The 14116-nt window shown below is 44.7% G+C and overlaps 1 protein-coding gene across 4 annotated transcripts in view; it reads left to right on the top strand.

Annotated features, from left to right (window-relative positions):
• Positions 1-14116, top strand: part of PIR121 (transcription activator) — a 230962-nt gene that overhangs the window by 54149 nt on the left and 162697 nt on the right. For 3 of the 4 annotated variants that reach the window (XR_015690853.1, XM_087677627.1, XM_087677624.1), the window contains exons 9-12: positions 7657-7721; positions 7805-8012; positions 8099-8255; positions 8516-8604. Coding sequence is in view for 3 of the 4 variants with exons in the window: in XM_087677627.1 (XP_087533753.1) it covers positions 7657-7721; positions 7805-8012; positions 8099-8255; positions 8516-8604 (519 nt within the window). In the remaining variant the exon portion in view is untranslated. The remainder of the gene's footprint in view (positions 1-7656; positions 7722-7804; positions 8013-8098; positions 8256-8515; positions 8605-14116) is intronic. The other variant, XM_087677626.1, reaches the window with a different exon arrangement.

Here is a 14116-nt window from a genome sequence, read left to right as displayed (position 1 = left end):
AACGTGTTCACTCTCTACTCTGCTCACTCGCACTCTATCTGTCTCTCTCACTGCGCATAAGGTCTGTCTGCCTCGATCTCCATGCCTAACCTTACCCTACAAACTGGTATCAGAGCTGCCGTTGAGGCGTTCGTCCCTCTCGGAGTTCGAACAGGACAGATGAGCAAGTCGTGAGCTGTAGGCATTATGGGTAGTCAAAGTCAAGCAGGAGAGTCAACGGACAGGTCACGACAGGCAACATTTGACGTGAGCGATAGTCGTCAAGCATCGCAGCAGTCGCCAGTCCACGCAGCAGTTGACGAGCAATAGCAGGCATCTGACAGGCAGTAGTGGGGCTTACGGAGGGGGCCAGTGGGCAGCAACCAGAACAGGGAGCAGGTGTGGTAATGTGGCAGTGCTGACGACGGACAGTGCATGGTTCAGAGGGCGACGAGCGACCTGTACACGACGACTGCAGCTGCTGACGGCGGCTGCACGGCGGGCACGGCGACCAATGCATAACGGTGAACAGGCGGGCGTCACAGCGCACGACTGATGGGTCCGTTGACCCATCAGTTTTTTTCAAAAACTTCAATCTTTTTTTGAAATTTCTTTCACCCACTGATGGGGTTTCGCGCGGGTAAGCACAAGATCTCAGATCTGTGTAAAATCGGCTCAGAAATTTGGGGCTTTTTTTGAATCTGGGGATCTCAACACAGATTGGACAATCTGACTCAGAAATTGCAAAGTTAGTGCACATTTGCCCGGGAATTTCAGGGCTTTTCACATTTTAGTGAAATTCTTTCAATTTCACTGAAATTAGTGCACGCAGGACTTGGAAAATTTGGGGTTTTTTCCAAATTTGGTGCAAACAAGATGCAACAGTGATATTTGTCTCAGAAATTGCAGGAATTTGTGACATTTTGTCCCTGACATTTGGGGCTTTTCATGTACATGCACAAATTGGGCTGAAATTGACCCAATTTCTCGACATTGAGGCACATTGGACCCTGTGCAATTTGGGGCTTTTGCGATTTGGGCAAAATTTGTGCAGCATTTGGTCATTTTATGTACATGCAGGTTGAATTCCGTGCAATTTGGACATCAACACTTGGTAAAATTTGGGGGTTTTGCTGAAATTGCTTTATTTTGGCAAAATTGGACAGTCCTAAGCATGACAGAGGAAATGCAGATGTGTGTTTGACGCTTTGAGCTCAAAATTTTGGGGCTTTTGACTGTTCGTGTCAAATTTTATGCCCGTGGGTACATGTACAACAGAAATTGCAGCTGAAATTTTGGGATTTCTCATGTAATGTGATGCACATGCCCTTTGGAACAGCTGTAATCAGTTGGATAATACTGTAGCACTTGGTTTGGTGCTTCTGAAAACTTAATTACAGATCTGAAATCTGTACTTCTGCGTGGTCATTTATTGCTGATTGGTACTTGTTTGTACCTTGATCACTTGGGTGACAGTTTGGGCCTGCAGTTACTGGTTTTTTGGTCACATTTGTGCTGAAAATCATGGCTGGCAGCAATGACAACAGTAATTTGATGCACATAAAGAAGCTTGAAGGTGCACGTAATTTTGTAGTGTGGCAAAAACAATGCTACAATATCCTGTTACAAAAGAAGTAGGCAAAGCCGATCAAAACTAAAGGGGCAAGGCCCACGGACATGGATTAGGACGATTGGGATGAGTTGAATGAGCTTGCACGCTCAACCATAGAGCTATCGATTTCTGATGCCTTGCTCTTCAACATTGAAGGTTTGGATTCTGCATATGCTATATGGACTAGACTGGAAGAACTGTATGCACAGAAGAGGGCTGCAAGTAAAGTGTATTGGGTGAAAAAGCTTATGGATTTGCGTATGAAAGAAGGTACAGCAATGTCTACTGACTTGAGTGAGTTTAACTCCATTTTCAGCCAGCTGGTTGCCTTGAAGTTCATGATTGATGAGGAATTTAAGGCTACTTTCTTGCTTTGCACTCTACCAGAGAGTTGGGATACATTTAGGACTGCTATGAGCAATTCTAATGTGATCCTTTTGTATGCTGATGTAGAGAGTGCTCTACTTATGGAAGAGATGAATGGGCAGAACAATGCATCCAGTAAGTCTTCCAGTGCTTTGCATGGGCAGATCACATCAAAAGGGCAAATATGATGGCAAGGGACGCAATAAATCACGTGGCAAAGATGTTGAATGCCATCATTGTGGCAAGAAGGGTCACTTTAAACGTGATTGCTACAAATGGAAGAAAGAGAAAGGAAAAGGCAAGAAGACAGATGACTGCAAGGAAGAGAAGAAGTACAGTCAACCTAAGAAGAGCAGTGTAAAAATTGAAGAGGTAAATGTAGTCACTCATGACAGTGACAGTGGGAGTGATGCACTCTTTGTCTCTTCACATTTTGGTGCACATGCTCTACTTGCAGGTACAGATGATGACATGCATACCTGGATTCTTGATTCACGTGTTTCCTTTCATGTCACCCTTCATCGTGAGTGGTTTTCCGCCTATACAGGGGGTTGACATGGTGTTGTCCATCTTGGGGACAACTATACATGTGAGATTGCAGGTATTGGTAGTGTGCCCGGAAAGTATGGGTTTACTCTATTCGTAGCAAGGATAAAGTGCTTGACAAGTTTAAAAAATTCTTGGCATTGACTGAAAATCAGATAGATAAGACACTTAAGTGTCTTCGCTCTGACAATGGTGGGGAATATGTGTCCAAAGCCTTTCAGGCATTTTGTGACAGGAAAGGGATAAAGATGGAGCTCACTGCCCCTCATAATCCACCCCAAAATGGAGTTGCAAAGGGTATGAATTGGACCATATAGGATAAGGTCCGTACGATGCTGTCTCATGCTGCATTATCCCATGGTTTTTGGGCAGAGGCTGTTATGACAGTTGTTCACTTGATTTATCGGTCACCAAACAGGTCTTTGGGGGGGGGAGTTCCCCAAGAAGCGTGGTCAGGTAAGCCACCTTCATATGCGCATTTGAAAGTGTTTGGCTGCGAGGCTTTTGTGCACATTCGTAAAGAAAAATGCAGCACACTTGAGCGAAAGTCTTGTAAATGCATTTTTGTAGGATATGGTGACGAGGGTGAAATGGGGTATAAATTGTGGGATCCGGAGAAAAGGAAAATAGTACGCAGCAATGACGTTATCTTCCCTGAAGTTGGATAGATATATTTATTTCAGCTTTGTACATACTTAGACTTAGCTTATTCTTTTCTCCTCTTAAGCCACATTGCCTTTAGGTGGAAGGTTGTTGGGAATAAAGGGCCATCTTGCCTTTTATATGTGCATGGGTGTGAACACACGCTTAGCACATTGTACTTTCATACATATGTCTATCTAAAAACCTAAAGTGGTACACTCGTCATTGTACCGAAAAACGTGTTCACTCTCTACTCTGCTCACTCGCACTCTATCTCTCTCACTACGCGTAAGGTTTGTCTGCCTCGATCTCCGTGCCTAACCTTACCCTACAGGGGGCTCCGAGGGATGTGATTGAGTGGCCCCTGGCACAGGCGGCCCGTTTTTACCAGTGTACGGAGTCACGACTCTCACCATGGTTGATAGATGCATTGATAGTACCACCTGGAGCATCTATCACCGCTATGGTCCGGCCAAGGACCACCATGGGGGATTGGAGTTCGCCGTCCAAACTTGTGGCAAAGAGTACTTGCATGCCCCATAGTTTCTCATCCTCATCAGCAGTCTCCACACCGAACAGATGTCTATTCCGTCAATCGTAGGTTTCCCCATGAGGTTACACCTTGCATCCTGGAATGTGAATAGTCTCCATTACAGTGGGGAACATGCTTCCAGGACGTTGATTGTTCGGTAGGAGCTGCAGCCTGTCCTTGTTGGACGGATTGACATTTTACTTCTACTGGAGCACAAGCTCACTCGCTTCTAGGCCCAGCGGGTAGGGAAGGGACTCTCGGGCAGCTCGCACACTTACTGGGAGCACGCCATAGGTGCCCACGGCAGGAGTGGATGCGTATGTACCTCTATTGTCTCGAGTCTCACCGCCTGTGTACAAGACCACGGGACGATAGTGGCAGGGAGGGTTCTATGGATCAGATTGGGTATTGGGAACTTGTGCCTTGGAGTTCTCAATGTCTATGCCCCTATGAAAGTTAGGGCACGCAGCAGGTTTTGGGTTGAGATCGCGGATGGACTCCCAGAGGTGGACTCCTTGATCGTTGGAGGAGACTTCAACCACAGGAGGGAGAGGTCACTGGACTTCTCTTGGGGATACAGGCGGCTAGGTGGAGTCTTGATGGTGTGGTTGGACATGTTTTATTTGGGAGAGTGAAGAGGCTTTCGTGGAGGCCAAATTGGGCAGTTCGCGGGCACCATGTTGTCTGATCATTGTGCGGTTCTCCTGACACTAGATCCCCCAGCATCTGCCCTAGACACTTGATCCTGTAGGATCCTTGAACTCGATCCATAGGAGGGAGGAGACGACGAGACAAATAGAGCAGCTCTGGACTAGGGAGTGGGGCAGGAGGGATCGGATCACAAAGGAGGTTGTAGAGGTCCTAGCCGAGTCGAGCAGAATCTGCCAAGAGGCAACCATACAGGCCAGGCAGCAGAGCTGGAAGAAGAGGAGAGTGCTCCGGCGGGACCTTGCAGCCACGCAGAGATTACTATAGGAGGCACTAGGGGATCCCACCCTCCACGCACAGGAGGTGCGAGCACGAGCAGCTATTGCTGGCCTAGAGGACAGGCGCTCTGAGTTCTCTTTCCGCACCTCAACAGCTTTTTGGGCATGGAAGGGGGACACGATGTGCAGTGAGTTTTTCCAGGTGCACTAACCTCGCACCTCAGCAGAGCAGATACACTACCTTCGAGATCAGTATGGGAGGACTTGTTCTAGCCCAGACGAGGTGATGGAGATTGCCACTGATTACTACAAATACCTTTTCCAGCAGGAGATAGCCTTAGCTAGAGGACAACGATGTAGATAGCAGGTCTGGGATCACATCCCGTCCCTTGTCACAGAGGAGATGGGACGCTCCCTCCTAGCCCCCTTCACAGAGAAGGAACTAGAGGAAGCTTTCCATACACAGGACGGGCAGAAATGCCTGTGAGAGGATGGCCTCTCTAAGGCATTCTTTACTACCTACTGGAAAGTGGTGAAGGACCCCCTACTGATGGCCTTCCAAGAGATTTTCACTTCAGGACAGATGCCAGGGAGCCTTTTGGTAGGCCTTGTCAGTCTTCTTCCCAAAGGGGGAGACCGATTGGAGCTTTCCCAGTGGAGACTGATCACCTTATTGTTAGTGGCCTATAAGGCACTGGCAAAGATGATTGGTAGGCGACTACGCCCCGTGTTTCTAGACATCATCCATGACACACGGACAAGTTTTGTCCAGGATAGGAGTATCCTAGACAATGTATTCACCTTCTTTTAGGCGACAGAGTGGGCTTAGCACAGTGGCCAGAGATTGGCCATACTAGTCTTGGATTTTGAGAAAGCTTATGACAGGGTGGACTGCGATTTCCTTGAGGGCACCATGGTGAGGTTGGGTTTCCCCCAAGCATGGATTTGCGGGGTCGCCACATTTTACAGATCGGTCATCAGTAGGGTTCTCATAGGTGGTAGGGGAGGGGAGGAGTTCCGGTTGGAGAGATCGGTTTGGCAGGGTTGCCCCCTGGCCCCGTACCTGTTCCTACTCTTTGCAGAGGCGATGTCTCACTTCCTCAGGTCCCGTGTGAGTGGATTATGCGGCCTTCGCCTTCCCGTGAGAGAGGAGACGGAGTTGCTAGACTCAGAGTATGCAGATGATACAACACTCTACATAGAGGACGATGAGTTGATGCTGGAGAGAGTGAGGCTGGCTCTTGAGGTGTTCTGTTCTGCAGCGAGAGTGAAAATCAACTGGCGAAAGTCGGTTGGTTTCCTCACAAACCCAGAGTCTAGCACGGAGTGGGGCGTCCACCTAGGATTTAGATGGGTGAGCAGAGGGCAAACCATTTGGTACCTAGGGTTCTAGGTGGGACTCGACATCACTCCCGCCCAGCAGTTTCTTCCACTCCTCGATTCTATTTAGAGGAAGCTGACCTACTGGAGCACGGCTCGTCTCTCACTAGCCAACCGAGCCCTGGTGGTTAACCAGGTCCTCCTAGCGACTGCCTGGTACATTGCCTCGTGTTGGTGCTTCTCCTCATCCTGCGTAGTGTAGCTTTGCCGCCTAGTGCGGAACTTCCTTTGGTCCGGGTTAGATGGCTCCAGGGATTCCCGAGCCAAGTTGGCATGGGCGACCATCATAGGGCATCAGTCAGAGGGAGGTCTTGGGATCATAGATGCAGAGTTTCAGAGTATTGCCCTCTTGGGCAAGCTAGTTGTCCACGGCCTCACACCGGGAGGGCAGACCTGGAAGGTCCTATTGCAGGAGGGTCTTCAGGATTGTAGACCGAGACTTAGCGGTGAGTGGAGGCCGTCCGTGAGATGGATCTTCACGTCAGCTGAGATCACCCCCCCAGATCACCTTTCTTACGCAGCTTACTCCACGTGTGGCAGGGCCTCCGTAAGACCCTAATCCAGAGCCCCCCAGGTTGCCACCATCAGCTGGTGATCTGGAACCCCCAGGTCAAAGATCGGAAAGGGGCACAGATTGGTGAGCGCACCACCACATAACATCCACAACTTTGGTGACTACAAAATGTTATCTATGTGTGTTGTCCCATTCGCTGTCCTTGTCCCCTACTTTTGCCATTCCCCATCCCCATCCCCATTCCCCCCATCTCATGTCACTATGCCTTAATGCTCATTCACCCCTATTTTAGTGATCAGGCAACAATGACTCATCGGCTTCTACACACCCTATTGAACTCTCCCTGCATGGGCAGTGGTGTAAGATCTCTATGATTTTCTCAGGCATTTTGGCATCAACTCTCCTAGTGCTTTGCATCCACAATTATCCTTGTTTCTTTGCTAGTGGCATAATGAGCTTCGTTATATGGCAAGGCTCTCTTGTACATAGCATGATAAACCACATTCACAGGCTATGTGTCTCATCTACTTGTTTATATTCTGATTGTCTTGTAGAGGGTCAGTGAACCCTCATTCGAGCCTTAATGTGATGCTAACTTTGACTGCTGCTAGAGGAAGATTGCTTCAAACAAATTACAAGAGAAACAAAATTCGAGGCTGAATATGATGGGAAAGTTAGAAGATGCTTTCTTCATTGTTTTTAAGCTGCCTCGCACACTCGCCTGATACTATTCAAGAGACCAATGTCATATGGCAGGTGAGGAAAGCAGGGGGCACCCATGTTAGTGAGGGATGCAGGTATATGTTTCAAGATAATCTGTGGGCTGTTATTGCCACTTGAAAGTGCATTTGGGGTAACTCTAAATCAACAATTGCTAAATTGAATTCTGGTCTGGATTGATGATGTATTCTTCTTGTGCACCCCAACGGAAATAGTTTGGAAGTGTAATGTCCCAAATGTGCTCGAGAACTCCATGTGCATTGCAGAGATCCCTCTTTTATTTTGTTGTACTAATTACAAAGCCAAGTTTGAAAAGGGACATGAATAATTTGTACATAATCTGGGAGGCTTGCCATCTGGCGGATTTTCTCTGCATTATAAGGGTCTTTACATATCGGTTTTATGCCTCGCATTGAGTTTGGACAGGTTTTTTACCCAGATTTTTCTTAGCACAAGATGGGCGATTTTATCAAATATCCAAATGGAGCTATCACGAGTTAACAAGTATCCAAAGCTTTTAATGCATGCAATGTATCTCACTTCTTTTGAAATTCATGCACTTGTTGGTTTTTTTAAAATTTTCCTTGATTCGATGACAGTGTGGAGGACACTCTTCAAACTCTTATCCTGTTCTGTGTGGACTCTCTGGAATCAGATTCTGTCTTACTTTACTCAGAGCGACATGCATTGCAGCGGGTGGTACCAGTTTTGGTAGTGCTTGCAATGTCATCAGAGAAAGACGGGGATGCCATCTTCAAGAAAGTGAAGGTTGCACGCCTGATCAACATCTTCAAGGTGATTGGAATGATGAGCATAGAAGGGTCTTGTTCAACCTTATGCTGCATTCAGAGGATGCTGATCTTCTTATCTAATATATGCAGAGAGATCCTGTAGTACCTGCCTTCCCCGACCTTCATCTTGCCCCAGCAAGCATGCTGAAAGAACTCTCAGCATACTTCCAGAAGTTCTCAGCACAGAGCCGTCTGGTCTCTTTACCATCACCCCACGAACTAGCAGCAAAAGAAGCATCTGAATATCCATACATCAGATTATCTTTGTTTAATAATTTCCTTTGGATGGGTGGGTGTGCAGATGTCATGGGAGGTTTGTTTTGAGGGGGATGTTTTTGTGAATTGTCCTTGATCTTATAAGGGTTTTCTCTGTCGATGTTTAGTTCCTCATGTTCAAAAAGTATGTAAATTTTGACAAGAATGATTTCCTTGAATTTCTTCCTATTTTGTACTTCGATAAGATGATAGTTAAGAGTCAAGTTAAATTCTTAACCAGTAGCAAATATCAGAGACAATACTGCATTATGAATCATATTGCTGCTATCCGTTTGGAGCATGATGAATTTGTTTTGCGGTTTGCAGCAGCTACAAACCAGGTTGGCATGCTTGATTTGCTTTACTTTGTCTTTTCAATGAAACACGGTATTGGATTGTACCCTTGCTTTGTTCTCTTCTTAAAGGATGGTAGAACTTAGGCTGGTGTCGTTCAAAGTGGACAGAATATTTGCATGAATTAAGGGGCAGCGTAAGATCTTGCATTTTTATTGCATGTGTCAGTCAAAGTGGCTGCAAACATTGCCTATTGTGTTTTTTATGCGATGTTTCGTAGGCTCAAAGTCACCTCTATTGGACAACTCAAAATAGTTTTATTTAAAGTGTAAGAGCAAAATAAAGATGTCATTGGCTTTTCCGAGGACCTGGATTCTGGCACTTTCTTTCACTGTCAGCCACACATAGTTTGGCACTCTAGATCTCCTAATTGGTTAATCACTCACGCCTTGAAATAGACTTCCCTTTCGTGTATGTTTTTTGGCTTTTGGAAGTCTCTTATGTGGTTATTGTTGTACTTAGCCTTAGGATACTTTGTCCTGAGGGGACTTATTTAATAATCATTTTTCTCTCTTAAAAAGAAGAAGATGTCATGGACACATTCTAGAACTTCTACATCGTTAAAACGTTTCAATGCCAAAAACTGCCTATGCTTCAGGGTTCAAAATCTGATGAGATATTCGGATTGCTCTCATACTTGCTGCCATAGGAATGTTGGTGTGCGTTGTGGCAATACTTAAAACTCTCTCTTTGTGCATCTTACACCTGCCTCAAAACAGATCCCATTGGCCTACAATGTTATGACACATCACTACAGGACTAGAGGGGGCACCATGGGTCACTCTCTTACTTTCTTGGATGATAAATTGAGGTGCCTCAAGTGTTTCTAAGTGTTGAGTACCCAAGTTCTAAAGTTGGCTGGGTTGTACTTGCAAATAAAAGTCTCTTTGAGCAATTTGTTTTTCCTATCTAAGGTGAAGGGTGAATGTTGGATCCCACAGTGACACCTGGCTGCTGGTTTAGAGAGTGATATTCATTCCCCCTTTTGGTTGAAGGGTGCATGAATGGTGATGTTCCACCTTGATGTGCAGAGTGGACCTCCAAAAGCTAAGTCACGAGTTGTATCCTGTTGGAGCTGTACAAGTGAGTGACCTCAAGCACTGGCCGCTCTGTCATCTCCATAGAAGGTGGCTAGATGAGCAAGAAGATGGACCATCACTAGACTTGCGAGTCATGAAGATTCTCACATCTAGACAACGTGGAAACTTTGTGTGACTTGGAATGTACATGGATGGCAAAGTTGTTGAACCAAAATAGTTGGATGATCACATGATTTAACATAGAAAAGGTGGCTTTTGGGTAGACAAAGGAGGAGAAAGCATTCAATCAACTCAAAGAAGAAGCCAATAAAAGGTTCATATTGCACATCCTTGATCTTGATCAGCCATTGGAGGTTTCATTGAGATGCAGCCTTGGTGGGGCTGTTTTGACCAAGGAGGATGACCGATGGGATTTGAGAGCTGGAAACTTCATGATGTAGACATGACTATGGGTTTTGTGAGAGAGTTTCTCATTGAGGTCCTTGCCTTGACCATGGAAGCATCTTTTTGGAGCAAAATATTCAATCGAGTCTATAACCATAGGTTGAGGTGCAAACCCACACAAAAGAGGATCTCTGAGTTGCAAAAATAAGATAGACTAACTTTCTGTGCACAATTCATTTTACTATTGCACATACTCAATGAGAACAGAATGTAAGTGAAACCTTTTCCTTGAAGACCTCAGATTGTTATCATGGAATTTACAGTGACTTCACACAAATGAAGGATATGATTAAAGATTCAGATTTTGTTCAGATTGGGGCTTCTAAATTATGTGAGGGATTTCAAAAAACTTTTTTATGAGGGAAGCCCTCTTTATGGAGTGAAACAATTGCATCTTCGTGCTATAGAAGAATGCTATGCACTACCTTTTGCAGGACATAGAGGAATACGTAGCACAACTCAAACAGTGGAAATGTATTTTTATTGACCATCCTTGAGGAAGGACATCGCCAGTTATGTTTGGGAGTCTCTCACTTGTCTGAGGTAAATGATCATGGAAACATGAAGCTTGTTGCCATCTATGGCCCTCCATGGTCTATGGAAAGTGGTTTGCCCCTTAATCTTTGCTTTTCTAGCTAGTCCCATTGAGCTAAAAATGCATTACTAACTGATTAGCTCTTTAAAACAACCCCAAAACATGCAAATTGCCAAAAGTTTCATTAACTAGTGCGCAGTCCTAGAGAGTTTGTGTGTTCCATAAGCAAAACCCTAATTTGGGAGGATCCTTTTGCATCTATAAATAGACAGGCTGCCCACCATTTAACCTCTTCCTTGTTTTGCAAGTTACATCAGTCCACACACACTCCATTGCTGTTGGCGCCTTGTTTCCAGCCTTCAGCCCTCACCTATCTACTATCCAACCATCATCAACTGCAGCCATGATTATTCTAGTCCTTGGCGCCTACCTTGCCCTGCTGTGAGGAGGTGCTAGACTATTGCATTTGCTGCCAGCTCATCATTGCCAGCAATTGACGTCAGTTCTTCTCCAATTCACTCAGCGTTTTTGTTGATGTGCAGGCTGCCCTGCATTAGCACGCCTTCAGGCTGCTGGCACCTGTTGTTTATAGACTTCAAGTTTCCAGCCTCTAGTGGGTGGTATATTGTTGTGTTTGTGAGATTCAGCCTCCAAATTGCTGTGTTTTGGTGACCAGCCTGCTGTCCTTCCATATTTAGCACTCTTTCAGCTTCGACTGGTCTTCTTCAATCTTCAATACATCTTGTTGTCCATGGCAACTAGCAAGCCTTTAAATCAATTTGCCCCTGAGTTTGCTTCGGGATTGACCTTAAATTTGCTCCTTGGATGACAAATTTGCCCAAAATTATTGGCTGGTTGACCTCTTGAAATTCTAGGAAATTCCCATATTTCAGTTGTTGAATTACAAGTACTAGGTCTTCAATTTTGAGCACTCTTCCCAGGGATGTTGGCAAACCCTAATTTAGGGTTTAGGGGTAAAAAGTCTTCAATTCCACCCTCTTGGGATTGAATTGGGCTAAGATCTCTTGAGGGAAGCTATGAATTGGCTGAGAGAATGGAGAAGAAGATGGAGAGAGAGAAATATTAAGTTTCGTCGCTTAAATTGGCTGAAATTTAATGTTGCCTTGTTGTCAATGGTTGATTAACTAGAGCCCACCATTAATAGGAGCTCCACATGTAATCGCCTGCCCTTTTCGGCTCTTAAATTGTTGTCACTTGCCTGTAGACAGCCTTCATGGGTTGTGACCTGCCTCTAATGCTCTCTTAATCAGCTTGGGTTAGCTCTTTGACAGCCTCTAATGGCTAGGTTGATCACTAGTGGCTGGAAAATTGTACCAACAACTCTCTCTCCTTCTCTCGCAACGTCCATGATGATGGAATGAGGCTCCATCGACTCTAATAGCCTTTCTCTCACTTGGATGAGCAAGTTTTGCCAAGTGGTAGCCTTCTAAATGCAATTATCAACCCAATTAAATTGATTTTTAGAGTATGAATTTTGAAACTTAATTTGATTATTAATTCATTTTGTTAAAAATGATTTTACTAGTCAAGAATTAAATTGGCTATGACAAAAAATTTTCATCTAACCAAACTGGAGCATTTATCGATCACTAAACTGGCATTACTTAATTAATTAATGCCTTGTTCCTAATGTCACCTTTAGACTAATATAACTTATTATAACTTTTGTCTTTGACACCCACTAACATTTGGGGTCCTTGACTCGTCATTGCTAAATAACTAGCTTGCACATCACGTATGTAACTCACATTTGTATACTTGATTAACAATTTAATCAAATGCTAAGCAAAGCATCAAAACTTCACGTCCTTGTGACAAAAAGAGACAAAAAGAGTATCTTGTGGCTATCATGGAGAGCTTGGTTTTGTGTGAGATACATGAATGACATATAAGCAATTCACAATGTCTTAGATTCCTTCTTAGGATCCTAGTGTGTCTTATCAAGCTTCTCGAGAGGTGTTATGGACTTCATGAGGAAGACGGTGCTTCACCTTCACCTTTTTCTTATTGGCTAGATACAAGTTTCATGACAGATGAGGAATTCCATGAATACTTGTGCATTAGGTATGGTTGTAGCTACCATTCTCTAACTCTTGAAAGCCTTGCTCCTAATACATCTAGATTGATTGGTGAAGCTGGCTACCTCCCTGTATTTCCATCAGTGATTCTTCTACAATCTTACTACCACCTCTGTACACTTCTTCACCCTTTTCTTCATCATTGACACCCACAAGTGGTTGGGATACCTTCTTGTTTTGTGATGTGTTGGATCTAACCATCCCTTCTCATTCTTCCCTCGGGTACAGATAAACCATATCTTCAAATTGAAAAAAAAACATGCGGACGAGGAGTGTCATACCAAGGCCCAAGGTTTTCCTCCTAGAAAACCACAACAGACTGTTGTGACTACCTCCACTCCGGTTGGCCAGTCCAGTGCAGCTACACCACTTGTTGGTGCACCATCTGTTGCATCTACCCTAGTGGCTATTGGACATGTGGCTCATGGATAGCCTTAGCAGCCTATATTCTTCACTACTCCTGAAGGATTGGCTGATTGGTTTGCTAGTGACTCACTTGTTGCACTTTATGCATCCATTCCTAGGGCATCCACTACACATTCTTGGACCACTTTCTTGCCTTGCTGTACGCGATGGTGGCCACATACTTGGTCTTTTTCTTTGTAGACTTCTGTTGCATACTTACATACTCATTGCATTGCACTTAGCTTTGCTTTCTTTTATTTTATTTTCAGTTTTGTTTTTGGAGCATCTCAATACACACCTTTGTGTTTGCAATTTTTTTTCTCTCTTTTGCAAGGTTTTGTATTTCATTGTAGGGCTAACATACAGACTTACAATAGTCCTTCTTGAGATGGAGAAAGGAGATGCGCGTTGTTCCTTTCATGGTTCCATCTACTTGGAGTTTTGCTCTTCTACCAGCATGGAGGCTTTCCCTCCTGTGGTGGATATAGTAACTCTTCTGATGCTATTATGGCAGTATTTTCTATCCTTGCTCTTCCAGTGGGATGCTTCATCATCTTCATCCACATGGTTCTTGGCACCACACAAAGATTGATATCATTAGGTGCTTTTTTCTTCTTCGACATCGACATCTAGGTTCAGAGGGGGTTCCCACCCTTCTTGGCATTCTATAGGTTTCGGCACTTGTCTTCGAAATTAGCCCCCCTTGTTGTACCTTCTCGTATGCATTGCATAATTTCATCATTTTTGTACTAGGGCGCTTGGGCAAGTGAACAATTTTCCCTCGAGGGACACAGTTCAAGGGGCACCTGTTACATTCGCATTCTTCAACATGTAGCATACCATGCATCCCATTGTGCAAAGCACCACTGGACGGATCCTAAGTTGTTTCCACCAGTGGATTATACCACCATTCTTCTTCTCATGATACTTCATTACTTTTCCATCATCATTGAAATCCTTAGGTGGATGGGTTAGC

The sequence above is a fragment of the Lygodium microphyllum genome, chromosome 5, assembly GCF_053477565.2.
Source record: "Lygodium microphyllum isolate KBCC chromosome 5, Lygodium_microphyllum_v1.1.10, whole genome shotgun sequence".
Classification (NCBI taxonomy): Eukaryota; Viridiplantae; Streptophyta; class Polypodiopsida; order Schizaeales; family Lygodiaceae; genus Lygodium; species Lygodium microphyllum.
The sequence above is the reverse complement of the archived record's forward strand: the minus strand, read 5'-3'. Positions and strand labels throughout refer to the sequence as shown.